Here is a 20,072-nt window from a genome sequence, read left to right as displayed (position 1 = left end):
ATTTATAAGGTATGAAATTATTTTTGATCTCGAATAAAGTAACCTGTACGCTGAAAACATTTACAAATAATAACTAACAATTTACGACCTTTGAAGCCTTTAAAACATATTTATGTATTTGAATTTGAGATAATTTTATCAAACAACAAATATTTCCGATTAAGTAAGATTTTTGTCAAGGTCTTCATTGCGGCTTTATCCATCTGCTTTCTTCCGGCTTTTAGCTCTGTTTGTCATTGCATGCGATATTTCTGGTCTGGAGTTTTCTCTCAGTTCCTTTTAAAGTTTCCTTTTATTATTTCATACCCTGTACACATTTCATATATCCTGCCTTACATTCAAATCTCATGCGATGACAACAACATTATCTGCTTTGAGACTTAAATGAATATGACGGTTTTTCTTTCTACATGGCTAGTAAAAAAGCTAAACTAAATACATAAAATGTGTCGAGGAATGCGTCTAAAAGGCCTAATTTCAATAGCATAAAAACATCTGATAGTCTGTCATTTAAACCTGACATAGAGTTGATAATCGTCAATTTGAAGTGGAATCGGAAATTCATTGCATGCGGGCCTAATCTCCATCTGTCATCTGAAGAAATTGGTTGTACGCCTCTCTGGTCGTCTCACCCTTCTGTGTAAATGTAAACTTGAAGTAACTGCCATCCGCGCATATTGCTAGAAAGTAAAAATTGCACAATCAATAGAGGCGGGTAGAGCGAGGGCTTGGTGTGATTACCCCAAAACATTCGGTTTTCGAAGCAACCTGTTCGGCAAATTCGCATTTTACTCCTGCGAATATTCTTTCACGAGTCACCACCCCTTCCTCAAAATAAGTTTTACCTTAACTAACGACTAATGATTAAAATAGCGTGTTACCTCCTTTAAGTACATATAAGGGCATTAACTGTGAAAAAACCTTTTAATGATAACAAGAAACAGTGGGAAACAAATAAAAATTAAAAATCTTTCGACTCTTCAGAGAATTAACGTCGAATAATGACGAAATTTCAGCAGAAATTCATATTCAGAAGCAGATCGAAAGTAGCGTGAGAGGAAGAATGAGGCATTTGATTCTTTTTTCTATTGGTCGATAACATTGATTGATAATGACATAGAATAAATTGAGGCATTTGATTGGCTCCTTGTTTTGACCAATCGGCGACAGCTAGCCTTTTTTACCTAGTTGAAGAGTCCAGGAGAGAAAATGACTCTCCTTCTGTCTTTCAAATGAATCTGCTGTAATAAACATTTTAAACCTACCTATGACGGAGTTCTTGTCTGCGCCAAATGCACAGATACAGTGTGAGCCGCTTGGCACTTGGAATCGCGAAAAGCTCCATTTTGAACTGAAATACTTCGGTAAAAGACTATGTGCGCTGGACGAACTATAAAAAATAAGATCCAAACAAGATGACAACAAAAGTCTTTTGATTACAGAAAAGGCATTGCAAGTATTTAAAATGCATATCTGGGACTTTGCGGTGATTTTCTGGTCATTTGAAAATCGCGTGCCACATTTGTGATCTCGAAATCTTTTCATAAGGTAATTTATTGAGATGTGAAGTGATTCGGGAAATGAAATAAAAAAATTTGGGGATTATGAACCTGTAGTAATTTCAATAATATGAGTATTAACCCATAAAAGAGAAGCGTGGTTACAAAAGTAGATCGTTGCTCACAGCTAGGTTGTCTTGGCTTAGTTTCAGATGTCAGAACTAACTGGGTATTTTCTTAAAATTAATAGACTGCGACTCAATATGAAACGTACTCCGAAATCGTTGCTGTGTTAGGCATAAGCTTAAAAACAATCATAACAGGTTTTAACAGTGATGAAAGGACATCTTTATCCCTAAATCGTTTGAAACACTGGCTGCTAGTTTTAAAATACAAGCTAAGCAGATCAGTTCTTATACGGGGAGCACAGAGCAACAGTTTTGACATGAAAAAAGGCAGAAAATTAACAGATTAGCAAAAAGTCCTTTGAATAGAAGAAAGCGAATTTAAAGGTTATAAAAAATTAGCAAGTTGAAAATTACTCATTCACATAATTAAAGGTCACAATGGTATAGACCCAGGGTCATTTTACCTAGATGATTTTGTCTTCTTTTGTTCTTCGACAGCAAAAATGTGAACTGTTCCATGATCACTTGAGACGCATAGCATTGATGAATCATGATTGAAATTTATGCTATGAAAATGACAAAAAAATCAATTTCAATAATGGTGAGTAAAGTAGCACGTACTTCCAATAGGTCTTAAAAATAGTGATTTCTTGAGAAGCTGAGAATTTTGTCAGAAAACCTACTCTAATGAGATAAAAAGGACGAAAATTTGTGCTCACATTCACTTTGTCGTTTAGCAACAAAACTATGCCATCTGCCAATAGCAAGTGTCATATAATAATACCTCTAGAAATCTAAGAAAGCTAGATAAATTTTGCCTTGTTTTTAAAGAAATCTTGCTGTCCACCTAGAGGTTTTATTTCAACATGGCATGATGATAAAATGTAGTGGACAGGTCATCTCGGATTTGTGACTGTAAGTTTATGCCCAACCAACCCTTACAGTGTTCACACTGCCAAAGTTTTTACACTGGTATATCACTGTGATTGTTTTGTATCAAACAGTGTAGCACTTTAACACTTGCAATGTGTTACAAATATTAGCACTGCCAATAATACGGCTTCTAGTGGCTGAGCTTGTTTATCACTGTGCTTATTTTGTAATGAGCAGTATAGTACTTTACCACTGAATAACACTATGTTGACAGCAGCAACTGTTACTTACCAATAAATATTAGCACTGCCTGCACCCCTCCGGAGCTCATGCAGTTGTTGTCCATTCATTGTATCAAAAACTCTTATCAGCGTACCCTAAAGCCAAAACATTATGAACATCACATATCTACAAAAAATTTTGGTTGGATGAAATATTGAGCCTTACTATTTCATGAAATTTCTCTACAGAGTGAAAGTCTGGCTTTCCATTGGGCATAAAATCCTGGATAGTTAGTGTTAAGACCCTGCAATCTCTCATGTTAAAAACATGTGCTTCAACTTTGTATGAAGGAAGAGAGTTAATGTCTGCATGTATTTTGGAAGTTTTTTCAACAGCTATGACCCAGGTTCTTGATAAGGTTGGAGAATTCTAAATTTGATAGATAAACATTCTAAGAGTACAACATATGAAATTACAAACTCTACCTTCTCAGATGCTGTAGCCAGACGAGTTCCCTGAAGGTTCATTGCAATACAAGTTAATGGTCCCTCATGTGCCTCAATCTCATTGAGAGGTTTCTCGGTATTTGCAAGGTCTTCTATTTGAACATGGCCAGTTTTCCTTGCAGGGAAAGCCAGTAATGAGTTGTTACTACTTGGGCACAACACACATAGACCTAATTGGGTAGAAAACAGTTTTTGTTAATTGGTGGCACAAAAGCAGAAAATGTAAAGGAATTCGAAAGAATACAAAATGTGGGTGTTAAGGTTAAAAGCCAAAGTTCTGGAAAGAAATATGGGTGAACATGCAGTAAAAACATTGAAAATGCACTACACAGTAAATGGCATAGTTCAAAAAAGGTCTGAGTGAACAAAAATTTAACTGATTCTGAATTGACATGTAAATTCAAAAACATGTAATCTTATAAATTATTCACCCTTGCCTGGCATAGTCAATAAACTAATGGAATTTACAGGAAAACTCAATGCATAGGTCAATCCAGAATTGAGATGCAAAAGGGGGGCTGATGGAGTTTACAGGTAAACTAAATGCAAAGCTCAATCCAGAATTGAGATGCAAAAAAGGGTACAGTACACATAGGGGGACATTTTAAATAGTCTGTTTTTCAGCTAACAGCAGACATCAACATTAAAAGATAACAAAATGACATATAGACATGACAATACTTGCTTTGTATATAAAAAGGTCAATTGATCTTTAAATTATATTGGATTTAGATGTACCTTTAGGATTAGGACAGGTTTCAAACACATTAAGCTGCTGTGGGTTGAGGGTGAAGGTGTAAAGCTTGATCATTGTGTCCAACACAACAACGATTCTGAAACAATAAATTTGTGGTAAAAATTAACTTCCTATTTTAAAAAGGAAATTTGAAAGAAATGTGGGCTGGAACATTGTTTATGAGCATCTTTTGAATAACATGGAAGAGTGACAGAGAGATCCTTTATCCTTTCAGTCACCAGACAAACATCTTCACTTCTTGTTTTCTAGTTCATTAGCAGCTGCATCTTAATAAAGTAAAATTTTTTGAAGGTAACAATTTCGAACAAAAAGTTAATGAAATCATTATTGAGGAAACACTTTGCAATATGCAAATGGGGATTATAAATCATTGTATTAAAATGTTAAAACTAAACAAAATTTTACATGAAAGAAATTGAGGAGTTACATCAGAGTCAAGTATCAAGCACCCCTGAATAAAATAGTTTCAGAGAGGAAGAGAATAATCAAGTTATTTGGAAAAAAATTCCTCATGGATAAATATTGTTTTGAAAATAACTACCTATCTCTTCGTAACTTGACAGCCCTAACATCACTGGAAAAGTCAAGACTTATCACAGCATTTTTCTTTAAATCATCCCATATTTTGACTAGAACAGATAGAGATCACAATTAAAGAAAAGGGAAAATACAATTTGAACTTCAGGCTTGATCGGCCAAAACCAATCATATGATTATTATTATATCGCACAACTTATTTAAAAAATAATTTTGGTGAGCATTCAATATGCCCTTATATGCCAATTATAATCAATAATATTGTAAATGAACATTTATCCATATTTTTATGCTAGATATACAGCAGTATTCTGAGTTGCAAATCAAGTCTCTCCCACTATATGCAGGGGTGGACAATTCATTCTTTCGTGCAGCCGGGAAGACCCCAGTTTTTATCGGCAGGAGACTGCTTATCATTTCACAGGTTAACTGCCAGGTGACCAAATTGTTTCTAGAATTGTCTATCACTATCATTAGAGTTCCGTTTTGGGAGAACACAAGTCATATGGGGGAGACTAGCTGCTAGTATCCTAAACGGAGGACCACCTTTTTACCAGAATTGTCCAACTCTGATATGCCATCATCAGGCAACAGTTACGACATCAGCATTGAGTGCTAAATGACAGACCAGTAAGCACTAATAATAATTTTTATAGCTTATATATCAGTAATCAATGTTCATAAAAATTCTTCAAATAATGTGTTAACAAATGAGATCATGAAAAACATCTTTTGGCAGGGTATCATATTTACCTTCATTTGGTGGGTACTTTGGATTCTTACCACCACCAACTAGTGCCAGATAGTTACATCTAAAAAGCATTTCCACATGGCCAATGGACCCATCTTCAAAATCTGATACAAAATCAATAGAAAATTTTATCAAATTTTGTGATTTATATTCATCACACACAATATGGATGTTCACAAAGGAAAGGTTTTATTAAAATGCTTTATTGAAATGCTTATTATTTTTACAAAATTTAGTGACCAGGCTGGAGCACTATCTACCAGAAATCAAAGGCAAAACTGCTAGATAACCAGCTTGTAATAGCCAGCAGACTAAAAAGTAATTTAGAAATTGAAAAGGAGAGCCACTACACAACTATAACTTTTGCAAAAGAAATTATTCAATGAGTTCTCCCATCAAAATATAATCAAAACAGAATTCAAAATGCTAAACACAAATCAAGACTAGCCTAATTTAAAAAATAATTTATCCAAGTATCAATTTCAAATAATACACAATTTTCAAGGGTTTGGAAAATAAACTTTTAAAATCATTGAAATAACTTAGAAGGTTTAATCTACCTTGTCTTTGCTTCTCTTTCAGTGGGTCACTGTTATAAATTCTAAATCCATTTTCCATTCCACAAGCAAAACAACCTGCAATATACAGAGAGTCTATATGGAGTTCACTATCAACTAGAAAACTATGTCCATTGAGGATGATTCTTTCAAAGGTCATCAACAAGTTTATTACCCTCGAAATAAAATAACAGAACTAAAATAGTCTTCCTAAATCCCATCAATTTAGACCCCGTTTACACTGTGCCGGATAAATTTTATCTGCATCAAAATTAGTTCAGATAGGCATCGCGTTTACACTAGACCCACCCTATCCGCATGAATTTGAGATAATGAATTTGAATTTGAGAAACAAAATTAGTTCACCTAGGAAAGTGGATTAAATTAGTTTGGATAGCTTTGTGGTACAGCGTAAACGCTTTTATCTGGATAAAATGTATCCACATCGTATCTTGCTCAAAAGCAATTGGCTATTTCATCCAATTTATTTTTCACTGTCTCCCAGTCAAGACCTTTCGCCATCTTGGCTGCCTGTTATTGAAAAATACTTGTGTTAAAAGTGCAGTATCTTGCCCGTCCAAGTAAAATTGGCATCCTTGTCAGCTTTCCCTACTTTCGTTGCTAGTTCAGTGTCATTTTGTTTTTTGAACAAACTATTAAAACAAACTAGGCCTAATTGTATTGACAATATCTTTGGATTTGGTCTAAAAGAGAAGCAGATGATTCTGAAGAGAGAATGAAGTCTTTTTACGTTGGCGGGAAATTTGTTGTTACTTGGTTGCCCAGAGATGACTTTGATTTGGGTGTTCTGTGCATGATTTAGGTCATGTAACTGCAGTTATATGCAGAACAAGTTTTATGCAGATAAATTTCATCCGGCACAGTGGTCTTACAACGGGGTCTTACATCTTTTTTCGCGGCCTGCTTCTCAGTGGAATGGGCTCTGTTGTTCAAAACAAGACAACTTTTGACAAAAGCAAGTCCCCTGATAGGGCAAATTATATGTTGTCTAAACAATAAAAGTTACTTTACTGTATCAATTGTCATTGAGGGAATACTTTTTTTATATCCATATAAAATATTACAAACATAGGCTACATTCTACTATACTTTAAATAACTATGCAACACTACTACAGGACGATGCCATGGGAGCAAAAATAAATGACTACACAACGGCCATAACATAAAGACAGAGAACTAGACTAACATCTAAGATACAGCTTGCTCATACCCCACTCACACCGCCAAGCCAAACCAGCCCAAACCAAACCAAACCAGATCATTAATCTGTGCATTCTGATTGGATGCATTTTATGGTTAAATCTAACCTGATTTAGACAAAGCCGGCTCAGCCTTAATGCAAATCAGGTATAATCAAGCTACTTGAGCTACCTACAAATTACTATAAACAATGATAACAAAACAACACTACAAATATGGGTATGCTTTCATGAAGTTGAATTTTCGGACGTGAAAGCCAAAATCCCTCTGTTGTCATTGATGGAAGCCTAGCATGCTTGTAAGGCTTTATCTCCAAGAAGAATTTCATTTAATTCCCAGAATTTGTCAATTACATTCAAAGGAATCAGATCCATTCCAAGCTGGTTGAGTTGGAACATTTCTTCAGTATTCGTAACAGGCAGGATATCTCAAAGAAAGACTTTATGCATATTTTTTAGAACTCAAATTATACTGACCTAGTTTTTGCACACATTTTTGCACAAAAAACAAAAAGGGAAGGACATTTATTATTTGTGTCCCAACTAAAACTACTTATTCTTTTTTCTATGGAAGTGTCACCTGGCCTTGACAATCAACCATCCAACGCTTTGGTCCAGAACTTGTAAACTCCAACTTTCATGGACATCCAATATGTACATTTACATACTAGGGATGTACCGGATATCCGGTAGGCCGGATAATCCGGCGCCGGATCGCTGATATTTTGAAAATCCGGTTCCGGCCGGATTTGTTTCCGAAATCCGGCCAGTTGCCGGATTTTCCAGAACTTTAATCATAACTAAGAAAATTTGGAAACCAAGTCAGACTCCCTTCATACAGTGATTAAAAATGGATTTTCCAGAACTAAACAATATCGACGATAAAACAAGCGCCTTGAAAACAGATTTGAAATGAAAGTGCTAAACATCACGAAACAGGAAGACTGGATGATATAATTCAGGGTTGCCAGATCGGCTTTTTAGGCCAAATTTTTCATTTTTGGTTTTTAGATTTAGATTGCCTGGAAAAATTGTTTTTGCTTACTAAATAAATTTGACCTTGTTGGCCTTTTCAGCAGACGTCCAAAATTAATAAGTAATTACTACATTCATAGAATAATTAGTAGTTAACTACAAAGTGTTAACCAAATTTCAAATTTTATCACCTAACCTAAATATTATCTTGATTTTAGCAAAGGGTTTTGGAAAAAAGTAAGATTCTTATCAAAGCTAAGAAATTATCTAACAGGCACAAGCGTAGAAATATAACAAGTGCCTGCTCGATGGATTCTTGTGAGAGTTTTTGATTTGCCCTTTTTATGAGCATTTTGGCTTAAATTGCTCACCAGTCTAGCCTTCGTTTGTAAATTCAATCTGGCAACCCTGAATAGGCCTCTTTGATCTTCTCGCTATACCTTTTTTCACAAAGTGGCTCAAAACTTTTTATTACTGAAAATTCTATAAATGGTCAGATTATCCGGTAGAATCCGGCCGGATATTCCACGAAGAAATCCGGTAAATCCGGTTCCGGCCGGATTCTGAAAATCCTGATCCGGTACACCCCTATTACATACTTTGTTTTAATAAAATTAAAGCTGGTATTTTCTTGACTGAAAGATTTTATGTCTACTTTCAAAGATTTTTGTCGACTGGATTATTCTTCATTACCTAACCAAAGGACAAAGACAAAGGACAAAGTTGTTTTTTAATCAGCCATTCCAAATGCCATTTCTCAATGTGTTTTCCCTTTTGAATAATTGCTTGAAATTATTTAAGTTAATGCTTATTAAAATTACTGTTTACCTGTCGTCTTAAAGTACTCTTTGTGGTATATGCAGACCTGTATGTGCTATTTGCTTGCTGCATAGAGCAGGACGTTTCTAAGCTGCCACTCAGAGTTTCACTGTCAATGGGATTAATGGGAAACCAGTCTCTCTATGGTTTTTATTATTTGTTTATGTCCTGTAAGGTATCGGTAATTTCAATGCTCGTAGGTGTTAATTATGGGGGAAATTACGTATTTGATTAATCATAATTGCTTATCTATTTAGCTGGGAAGGTGGGAAAGCACATCGTTGTTATCAATAAGGATTTAGTGACTAGGCATAAATATAATTTTAAAAATTACCAGAATATTGAAAAAGCAGTTCACTAATTAATGAACCGATAGGCTAAATAACCAATCAATTGAATTGACTTATTATCCAGAAGAAGTTGAGGACGGATAAGGTACTTAGCTAAGATAGGGTGAAAAGCTACCTTGATCTTGATTAAAGCCTGCATAAAGAAGGCCATTGCCGTGCTGGTTCGAGACGCCGATATTCATGATGCCTGCACTAAGTTTGGTATTCAGGCCATTTCGGAGACAACAACATGCATTCTACCATTTCTACTGCTTCCCAGTTTTACTCTGAACCCCTGTGAAGCCTTGGACTGTATCACATGACCATGCAACATGGGGGGAAGTGAGCGATCATATACAGGGCAGCTGCCCCCCCTGTTTATGTTGTGCGGTGGTAGCACGGGGGCAGCACAGAGCTTATTGCTCGGATTCTGTTTTGTTGTATGTATTAAGAGCATTTCAGCATATTGGAAGAAAAGGGGGATTGTTTTAGCTCTTTAGAGAAATGTTTGATTAAAAACTGAAATGTTTATCCTAATATGAACATGTTAAATGGACTCAAATATCCCATAATTCGTTAAGGTACGAATGCTTCCAAATTTACTAAGCTTAAAACCTCTTATTTTACGTATTTCTAAGCTATCTAAAATTCCAGTTTTGGCCTACATTACATCTGCATGTTTCGGGAGAAAAATATTTGATTTTTTTTAGAAATCTAATATTATTAAACGCTGTAAAAGTTTGTAAAGTTGAAAATTGGTACGAAAGGACTGCCATTATAAAATTTGTTCCGTTGCAATAGAATTCACCAATGTCGAATGTCGTTATAATTATAGGATTTTCAAAAGATTTCGACACGATAGTCAATATACAACGTTTATACCATGAAAATTGTTTTTCCGAGTCTGCACGCAGGCTAGCAATTCTTCGCTTTTCAAGCTAGACACCGTAACCCAATTGCTTCCATTTGAATTATTCTATTTTTGAATAGGGTCTTTTGAAGTCCTATTTGCTACTTTGTTTTCTATGAAAGATATCTACAAAGTATGTACATAGACCAACGTGGTAAATAGTAAATATCAATTTCTGGGGTGCCCTGTAACCCGCCCCCGCCGCCTTATGCTCTGATTTTTTGCAATGAGTATACGAGGCTCAAGCCTCTTTTTCGTCCGTATTCCTCCATTGCTCCATGTGTGATTGCTTGTCCTAATCTCCTAATCACTGATCTTGGGTCCAAATAAGTTTCTAATCAATTTCGTGCATATTTGTTACGGAAGAAAATGCCAGTTCACGAAAAGAAACACAAAAAGAAGAAGTCACAGGTTGACATTGATATCGAGAATGATTGTTCACAATCTCACCGTTCGAAAAAGAAGAAACGTAAACGGGAACGTGTGGAAAAGCAAGGCGAAGGGGAGGTTTTTGTACATAAAAAGGTTAAGCGAAAGAAAATGGAGCTCGTGGAGGCAGTCGACTCAAGTATTCCTAATTCGTGCGTTAATCAAAATCAGGATGTATCATTAGAATGTTTGAAAAATCATACAAAGCACAAAAAGAATAAGAAGAAATCAAAAGATGTTGATGTAAATAAGTTAGATAGCAAGAAGGAAAGCATGGAACAGAGAAAAGAACTTGATATCAACAAAAGTGGTCATCATGGTAGTGATAAAGATTTAGGCCGTTTTGAACCAAAAAGAAAAAACAGTGAAGAGGCAAATGGGCCCCCTAAAAAGAAAAGGAAGAAAAAAGAAAAAGAGATCAAAGAGATAAAACCAGAGGAGTTGGTCGAGGAGGATCATAAAAAGAAGAAAAAAAAGAGAAATAAGGAAAAAAAGATAAAAAACGAAATAGATCTTGAAGAGACCTTTGAAGAGTTTAAAGTTAAAAAGGAAAAAAAGGATAGGAAAAATAAAGGTGACAGGGAAAATGAAAAGAAGCAGGAAGCCAAAGTGGAAGTAAAAACTGAAGTGGCATGTGAGATGGACAATGTCTGCCAGAAAGAAGAAAAAAAGAAGAAGAAGAAGAAGAAGAAAAAGAAAAAGGAAGGCGAGCAAGAAATTGAAATGAGGGAGGCACCCAAAAAGGAACAGACTAACATTGAGGTAACAAAAAAGAAAGTTCAGAACTCTGCAAATGACAGTGATGATGAAAGTTGTGACATAACTGTTGACTTAAACTTAGGTTTATCATCTGCTTCATCAGATGAAGAAAATAGCCAGACATTTGAAAACCTCATGGTATCTTTTCAAGAAAAGAAACAAGGTGTAATGATAAAGAACAAGAAATTTGATATAAAAGATGCTGAGAAGAAGAATTCAGGCACAATGGATGGTCAAGTAAATTCAAATGGAAAAGAAACTAAATTTTCATCTGGGAGAAAAAACAAAGAGACACAAAAAGTAATAAAGGAAACTGCAAAGAAAAGTGAAATTGAAACCAAGAAAAAAACATATAGACAACCTGTTCAAATAAAAGCAAATGAAAACTCAAACCATGAACTGTTATTGAAATGGAAAATAACTCCTGCTGATTTCGACTTTCTCAAAAAGCAAGGGATTACGTGGGAAAAAGGGAGATGGTCTAAGGAGGAGATTCAGTTGCTTGAGGCCAATATTGAAAAAGCAGTAGCTCATACTGGATTGTCTCATGAAGAGTTTTTCGAGAAGCTGATGGGCAAGAAAGGCAAAGTAAGAGACGAGAGATTTACAGATATTTATCGTATGTTTGTTCAAGGCATCAACAGACCACTTAAGTTAGTATTTGAGAAGGTAATGAGAACTTATGATCCCTATAATAACAAAGGAAACTGGACAGAAAAAGAAGAAAAACAACTTTTAGAGCTTTACCACAAACATGGCAACCAATGGGCGGAAATTGGAGAAAAGATGAAAAGAAGTAAATTTGCAATAGCTCATAAAATCAGACGGTTGATTAATTTCTCAAGCAATGGTGATATGGCAGCAATCCCACCTACAATAATTAGTAGAAAATGGACACCAGAGGAAGTATATAGATTACAAGAAGCAATCTCAAAAGTATTGGATGATAAAAAGAGTCAAAATGGAAATAGTGGCCAAAGTAGTGAGGTGGTGTTTAACTGGGAAGCTATAGCATCTGAAGTTAAAACAAGGAGCTGTGAGTCCTGTAGGACTAAATGGATATATGACCTGTCTTTGAGAGATAAGGCAAGTGGAAAAAAGCTTTTATGGAATCGTGATAATACTGGATTACTGATATCAAATTTACTAGAGACTGGGGTTACTATAGAGAAGAACATTGATTGGAACAAGATTGTTGAAAAACTACAGCTGCCAGTGTCAGGGCCTTACTTAAAATTGAGGTGGAAAACCCTAAAGTTAATGATACCAAATCGCAGAGAAAAAAGCTTCAATGAACAGTTGTATTGGCTAGAACAAAAGTATTTATAAATGCAACTACACATAGATCTGAGCATGAATTCAAATTGGTGAGAAAATTATGTTTTTGAATTTGCTTTACATAGTTTTTGCTTTTAGTTTTTCATGAGATTACTACTTTATAAGGTTAGGCATATTAATAAGATTTTGCCAGGAACATTTATGTATATAAGCTCCTTAGTGGTAACTTCATTTCCACTCCTACCTATATACGAAATAATTTTTGTTCCAGAGATCTTAATACCATCCTTCCACAAAAAGTGTGATTGAGCCTAGTTTCAGATCCAGGAAGCACCAGCCACTCTTATAAGCAACAGCCGGTTAACAATGCCAACTTGAACATAAAATTATCGATAGAGAGGTAACAGACTTATGAAAAGAAGAAATCCTTTCTTTTGTAACTAAGACCATTAAGTTTCACAGATTTTGAACTGGGGCTTATTGCTCGGATTCTGTTTTGTTGTATGTATTAAGAGCCATTTCAGCATATAGATCTATTGGAAGAAAAGGGGGATTGTTTTAGCTCTTTATAGAAATGTTAGATTAAAACTGAAATGTTTATCCTAATATGAACGTGTTAAATGGACTCCAATATCCCATAATTGATAAGAATATGCAGGGAATTAAATGGATGAGTTTGGAATTTGGTACAAAAAGGGAGAATTATGACATCATGTTCTAATTTACTCCGAACTTTTGGTCTAGAAAATTAAGATGCTTTTTTGCCTTTCCCATTTCATAAGTGGAGTGACTCTGTCAGTTTTAGAATTTCTGGGACATTGAGTTTGTTTTTAATAGTGTCGAGAGGTAATTTTGGGCAAGAAAACATTAGTCGTCTCTTGCTTGATTTAACAACCCTTTTACTCCTGACTGAAGATATTTTTTGGAAGCAGTTTCTTAGCATATTTTAGGAAATCTTAAGGCATGATATCTTTGCAAGTTTTAGAAGACTTTAATTATGAAGGCTTTAGAATGCTCGTCCCATACAAGTTTCTCAAGTTGTACTTGCCAGTATTTAGTATTATCTAAAACATCAATATACGCCAATTTTCTGATGGTAAAAGACAGGGTCATTATTTTTTTGTCTCATACCTTTGTTATACAAGGCCTAGAACCTGTAGACATTGATTGTATTTCAATCATTTCAATTTCATTTAAATACAGATTATTTAAGCTCACTCCAAGACACTGTTGTCGATATCTTTAGAAGAATATGAAAAGTTGTTTTGTCAGCATACATCGCTGCTTCACCGCTTTTAACAGAAAACGGCCCAAAGCAGGATCCTTGAGGAACTCCACATTTGATTTCATCTGTATTTGAGAATCGATATAAGTAGCTGAATTTACCTTGAAAATCGAGTACTTTGTAATTGAAATTGAAGCGAAAAGGCTGCTTTAGCAAAAGAAGGGAAAATTACTATGCTTCCCCCTGAACGTAAAAAGCTAGATTTCAAGCACTGATTGAATGGACCTATTTTGCAAGCAAAGCTGGAAATTCTACAAGAAGCATGTAAAAATGCAAACTCTCCTGTACTAGAATTTTGTTTCTAAAAAAAAGTTTCGATACGTTGGCGGATGTGACCGCCTACAACGACATCAATAACTTGAGCGAGCGTTAATCTTTTTCACGTCAAGTTGAAGTTTTAATGCCTTGTGGTGAAAAAAGTTCTTATAACTGCACTATCAATTACAGGGATATTCTCGATTACAGAACGACTAAACTTTTGTTGAGACGATACCTATCCTTGTGCATGTTTGATTGTGAACTGACTGGCGATTGTGTGCATGGGGCTTGCAGCTGGGCAAGTGAAAGCATTTCTAGATTAGGACGCATTATGATATTTTTGTATGAAAACAAAACAATTATTCTAGAATGCCTTTGGACAACTTTTGAAAGCCCAACATTTTGATCCTTTTTGCCAGCATTTTTATTCAGGATATAGAAAAACAAACACCCCCCCCCCCTCCCTCCTTTGAAAATCAGAAATTTATATAGAAGATTATCATACAAGTTACAAAAACACGTTTCATAATGTATGATAAGACAGCAAAACATTGCTTGAAGAAGAGGAGATGTCAATGAAAATAACTATTAACGCTAGAGCTTCAGAGCTTTTTAAAAATGGTGATTATCAAACCAATACTTTTTAACAAGGGTGCACGCAAAGTTGCCTTCGTCCTTCCATCAAGCGCCCGTTTTTGGCATTTCCCGCATCCCACCGCTGTTTTCTTCCAAATCCCAATCCCAAACATTGTTTATTTACTGCCTTTTATCAGAAAACTATAGATCATTTATATAAACTAGGAATTGAAGGGGCATAAAGCAGGAGCCTTGAGGATCTCCACATACGTTCTCAAATCAACCTTAAAGATCGGGTGTTTTTGTCATCGAAATAGAAGTGAAAAGGCTGCTATTACAAATAATAGGAAAGTTACTGTACTTCCCCCTCGAGTATTGCCAAGAATCGCTCGGCAAAAATTGGCTGACCATGCCACACCGCTTAACCTATCGTGACCCTCTTTAACAACGTGTCAAAGACACTTCTGACTTGCATCTACGTTCAACTACGAGAATTTGATTCATGCTTTAATTGCCCTTTTACCCATCTATTCACACATATGTCTTTTTCGTTTATACCAAATTTGTCAGTCGCTAGCGTCTCTAACAATCTCTGTTTAGTCTGATCTCAAGGCTGTTTACTGCTTTTGTGGGTCATTTGGATTATGCATCTATGTGTGATATGACAAAAGGACAATAAGCAATGCCATGACAGTCAGCACCAGAAATGTCCTGAAAAGATACTGGTCAACCTTTTGCGAAATTTCTTTCCATTCTTCTTGGAAGTTTGACCCTGAAACGTCCTCCGCAGTGGCATCGCTTGCAATCGTTCTTACTTCACTGTTCCTATCTTCAAAATCTTTTATATCGAGGTCAGAAGCTGCCTTTTCTTTCACCTTATCCTCACAAGAGGCTGGTCTTACCCCCTTATTTTTCTTCAAGCGTAGATACTTTCTCAAAAAAGCAGGGGGCTCAGTAGTCTTAAAAGCAAGGTGTGTTGTCATTATGACTGATAGCAATGCCCCCGATGTAAGAAAGAAAAGGACTGTGTAGAGAACCCCTATAACAGGAGATTCGTCACTTTTCTCTGGAAGTTTGTCCGAAATAACCAGGAGGTACACACTCATGGCAAGAACGGCAGTTATTCCAAAACCCGTACGTTCACCCGTATCCGCTGGTATGAGAAACGTGAAAATAGCAAGGAACGAAAGAAAAAGGCATGGAAAAACCAGGTACAACAGCCAATACATTGTAAGCCGCTTCCATATGAACTTGTATTTGATCACTGTGAAAGGTTCATCGCAGCATTCGAAATATTCTTCAACTATTGCTGCCCTCATTCTTATCATGGTCCAATGACCGCTTGAGTAGTGCTTTTTCCCCTTGATAGCCGTATCAGACGGGATTTTACGAAAAAAGCGAAGAATCAGCTTGTCTTTTGTATATGATCTTGATCCAAACTCAAGTTCGCAGTCTTGAGTGTCGAACGGGAACCACCGAACATCCATACTGCAAGACGCCTCTAGTTCGACTGAACACATCCAAATTGCAATACCGGTGTTCTTGATAATGACTTGATTTTTATAAATATCCGCAGCTGCCTGGCTTTGCTTTGAGGCTGTATTCTGAAGCATGATGTCAGGGGTCCAGATCAGGTTACTTGGCAGGTTTATGTAACCGGTCCCGTTGTAATCCGTTCTATTCCAAACCAGATGTGGATTGTGCCATCTCATAAGAATCCGGTAGTTGCCTACCATAACTTGGTCTTTGATATTCAAGTCTCCTAGCTTCTCTAGATGCACTTGAAAGTCAACAACAACTGGCAAATCGTTGCGCATCACCGGCCTTGCATACTTGCTAATGTTTGTTAGTAGCATATCTATTAGTCTCTGCTCTACCCTAGAAACTCTAGCATTTCGCTTTGCTGCAAGTGCGCAAATAGTAACGTAAAGGAGACTTACAAGAACGTTCAAGCGTCCCATGCTGGTTGAAGCTACTTGAACGTTGCTGATGAAGGCTTTCCAAATGTGAAATTTTATAAGAAAGGCATTAATACCCCATAGGATTCTCATTACAACAAACGACTCATTTTCGTTGCAAGAATCGTTGCAAAAAGACAATTGTGAGATTTTATAGGTCGGTAATTATAAAAAGAAAGATCCAGGCGAACAATTGTTTAGAATTCAATGCCCCTAACTGTGACGCAGAAAGAAGAAACTTAACAGTCAAGGTTTCTAGGAGACGATACATTGAAAGATTGCTAAAGAATAGAAACGTGGGAACCGTTTATGGTTTTTCAGAATATTTACACAGAGCTCCAGTTGTTTGATTTTATGTATAATGTTTCTGTTTTTGCTTAGATTGCCATCAGCTGTGACGCAGCTGATTGGAGGTGTAATGGACGTTGCCTGCAGAAAATTGTTAAGACCTTGGCTATTGCAGCATTGCAGAAATTCCCAATATTTGCATACTTCCAGTACTACACCCTTCTAAAAGTGCTATCATCCATAAGTAAATATTGATAAGTTCAGTTTCTCGGTATGTATTCATCGAGTTATCATGCATGGCGTACACGTTGCGTTCTTGAGATTTTATATTTTGAAAGTGAAAAAGCCATGCCTAGTGGATGCAAATGAGTACCTTCTTCTCTCAATCCTAAAAGTCATCCTTGATCAGAAGGCGTTGATGATTAAAATATCTTTCACCGATAGTGAATTCATCCTTCTAAAGCATGACTTTTATAGTGGATACGCATATGTAAGTCGTACTATAGTGGTACTTTTTCCTCATATCCACCATGGATCATGCACTGAACACAGCAGTTCATAATAAGGACGATCGATGCAAACACAATACCAGTCACTAAGAGCGGTTTCCAGTACATGAAGAACTGTTCGCTTATTTCTGGCTCTATCTTCTTCCGGGGGTACGTTTTTGGGTAAGGAGGCTCTAGCCCCCAGTGTTGATACCTCCTTGGCTCGCACCTGTCAACATCAAGTCCAGAATGAAGGTTTCCTTGAGACAACCTCATGCAAACCTGGCAGAAAAGTGGGTATTTTATATCCCACCATCTTCCAATCGTTGTGTTCTTGTAGTCACCCAATCCTTGCCATTTCCATTCAAGATATCTATTAAATGCTGTTTCATTATTGCTTAAATATTGTAAATAGCTCGCAAGCTCCTTAGGGCCTGAGAAGTCACTTGCTCTGATGATTGAATTCCGTAGATTTCCGGGCAAAAACTGGTCAATCAGATCTGTTCCCATATAAATAGGAACTGAACCTGTCTCTAAGGCATGGTACAAACGATCGTCTACGAAGTGGTCACAGTCTTGGTTCATGAAAACAAGTGAGAATTTGTAGTATCTCGACATCACGAACTTGTAGTCTTTAAAGACATATTTACCGTTTATTTGACTATAGAGCCCGATCAATCCTTTTTTATTTTTCAAACATGCACCATACGAATGAACGTCGATGTATTTCATCAACTGTCGCATGTACTCCGTTCGAACTGGCTCACATTTGGAAAACACAGCCAACACGTTACCCAGTCGCTTGTTAAATGGTATTGGTGGGTCTAAACTTGGTTTTGGATAAATAGGACTTGGAAAATCCGAGTCCAGCCTGTAGCTTATCAACAGATTAAATTTGCTCATAAGTCGTCGATTTGATAATGCCGGTGTATAAACAGGGTTTTCGTTATTCTGGAGAATCCAAGGAGCCAGGTACTTGTAGGGGGGCAAGTCCCATACATCAGTTAAGCGCGAATGCACGACAAATGCACTTGCTTCGGCTGCCCTCGAGCGATCATTCGTAAGTTCACAATTCACAGGGCAATTATCTCCTGCATAGGTGTAAGGCCAGACATGAGGGTCATGCTCGTATTCTTTCTTGGTTTGTATCCGAGGCCTAAATCCTCGTATTTTTGACCAGTAAATAATAACGTACTTCTTCTTTCCAACAGTAGAATTGTCAAACGTTTCTGGATTGAAAGGAAAACCAAGGCTTGATTTTTTCTTTCGTTTGGGCGAAATTCTAACAGTTTTTTTTCTTGATGTTGTTGTTGCTGCTGTAGCAAGTATCTTATCCGATGATACGTCACTTGCGGCTATCGTAACATTATCGAATGTAGGTTTACGACTATGCGTTCCCATCCCTACAGCACGAGTATCGAAATTTTGCAAGCCATTCTTTTGTTTGTACAGAAGAGCTGTTAAGAGGACGACAGATGCGATAAAAGCAGTTACGACAATCCATCGAATTACTATAAGCGACATAACGTTCCGACGACTTGTCAAGCCACGAGTTCTTCGACGCTGTTTCAGAGAAACAAACTGCAAGCAGTTGCAGGAACATCTGGTTGTTTCTGAAGCTCTTCTCAATTCAAGGTCATATTCATTTAAGTCATTTGAGTTCCCATAAGGGCACTGGTCGGCAGACGATCGATTCCCGCGACAAGGGCGCCCCGCATTTGATCCATGCGTTCTGTGATCTTTGTCCATTCCGGGCCTCTAACACTTTGATGATGTTTTGTTTTCAATTATGCGTGCACCGGATTATAAATAATGTTACCGAATAAGGAATAAAGCTTTTGCGTGCCTACGCAGCCTTAAAACAACGCAATGAATCTTCTTGGAAATGAATTAAAGATGCGAAGCACATAGTATACTTCCTATTCGTTGCTGAATTATAATGATTTCACTTAAGAAGTAACAGATAATTAAGTAATGAGAAGACTGACTAAGGCTAACACGGACTACATTGTCCTGTTATTGATCTGATTATTCAAATTCACTGAGCAATGGCACTAGTCAATGACTTCGATAATAGTTCGACTATAGAATGACCAGGTTGCAGGTTACACGCTATTCTGGTCGCCTTTGTGATCCACAAACCATGCAAATAAGAACACATGTTTGTGAATACAATGTTCTGCATTTTTTGACACCTTTAGGCGGATAAGATCGATAGTACAGCCTTTGTAGCAATAACATCGATCCTAAAGTCATTGCTTTGTTTACTAGACCTCTCAAAGAAAGAATGCATAAGGTTGATTTTTCTATATCAAGCGGAGGGCTGGGGGGATATATTCCCCCCACTTTTTGCCAGAAATGCAAAAAGATTATCAATGAATCACCAATGACGCCTCTTTCTATTCAGTTTTAACTCTAAGTTTTTCTAGACCCCCTTTTCTCAACGCTCCGTGGTGCCTGTCGATTAATTATCAATGTAACTTGAAAATGCCTTCCAGTTAAAAAGGCTAAATGCATGACTTAACTAAAGATTGTATAGCTGCGAAGTCAAGGTAGCCTTTGCTAGAAATTCTTTTACAATTTTCACTCTACTACTCATTTTCCCAGGTCGATACATAAGGCCGTTTTCCCGGGTATCAAATCGAGAAGTCAACTTCGCTAGTCTAGA

The 20,072-nt window shown here is 36.6% G+C and overlaps 4 protein-coding genes across 4 annotated transcripts; 1 reads left to right on the top strand and 3 right to left on the bottom strand.

Annotated features, from left to right (window-relative positions):
• Position 1: 1 nt before the first annotated feature.
• Positions 2-9,469, bottom strand: LOC135692100 (WD repeat domain phosphoinositide-interacting protein 3). The gene is made up of 10 exons (XM_065210136.1): positions 9,312-9,469; positions 5,834-5,908; positions 5,276-5,377; positions 4,527-4,614; positions 3,967-4,061; positions 3,208-3,398; positions 2,792-2,877; positions 2,092-2,193; positions 1,266-1,390; positions 2-680 (listed from the first exon to the last, which is right to left on the bottom strand). The coding sequence occupies exons 1-10, from the start codon at positions 9,376-9,378 to the stop codon at positions 577-579; spliced, it is 1,035 nt and encodes a 344-aa protein (XP_065066208.1). The 5' UTR covers positions 9,379-9,469; the 3' UTR covers positions 2-576.
• An 877-nt stretch (positions 9,470-10,346) lies between these two features.
• On the top strand, positions 10,347-13,653 carry LOC135692092 (uncharacterized). The gene has a single exon (XM_065210124.2). The coding sequence runs from the start codon at positions 10,455-10,457 to the stop codon at positions 12,600-12,602; it is 2,148 nt and encodes a 715-aa protein (XP_065066196.1). The 5' UTR covers positions 10,347-10,454; the 3' UTR covers positions 12,603-13,653.
• A 1,029-nt stretch (positions 13,654-14,682) lies between these two features.
• On the bottom strand, positions 14,683-16,721 carry LOC135692098 (acetylcholine receptor subunit alpha-like). Its single transcript, XM_065210134.1, has one exon. The coding sequence runs from the start codon at positions 16,719-16,721 to the stop codon at positions 15,321-15,323; it is 1,401 nt and encodes a 466-aa protein (XP_065066206.1). The 3' UTR covers positions 14,683-15,320.
• Positions 16,722-16,769: 48 nt separating this feature from the next.
• Positions 16,770-19,424, bottom strand: LOC135692095 (uncharacterized). Its single transcript, XM_065210128.2, has one exon. The coding sequence runs from the start codon at positions 19,151-19,153 to the stop codon at positions 17,417-17,419; it is 1,737 nt and encodes a 578-aa protein (XP_065066200.1). The 5' UTR covers positions 19,154-19,424; the 3' UTR covers positions 16,770-17,416.
• Between the last annotated feature and the right edge of the window lie 648 nt (positions 19,425-20,072).

The sequence above is a fragment of the Rhopilema esculentum genome, chromosome 13 (genome assembly GCF_057945365.1).
Source record: "Rhopilema esculentum isolate cy_ngs chromosome 13, ASM5794536v1, whole genome shotgun sequence".
Classification (NCBI taxonomy): domain Eukaryota; kingdom Metazoa; phylum Cnidaria; class Scyphozoa; order Rhizostomeae; family Rhizostomatidae; genus Rhopilema; species Rhopilema esculentum.
This window is presented reverse-complemented; position numbering and strand designations above follow the sequence as displayed.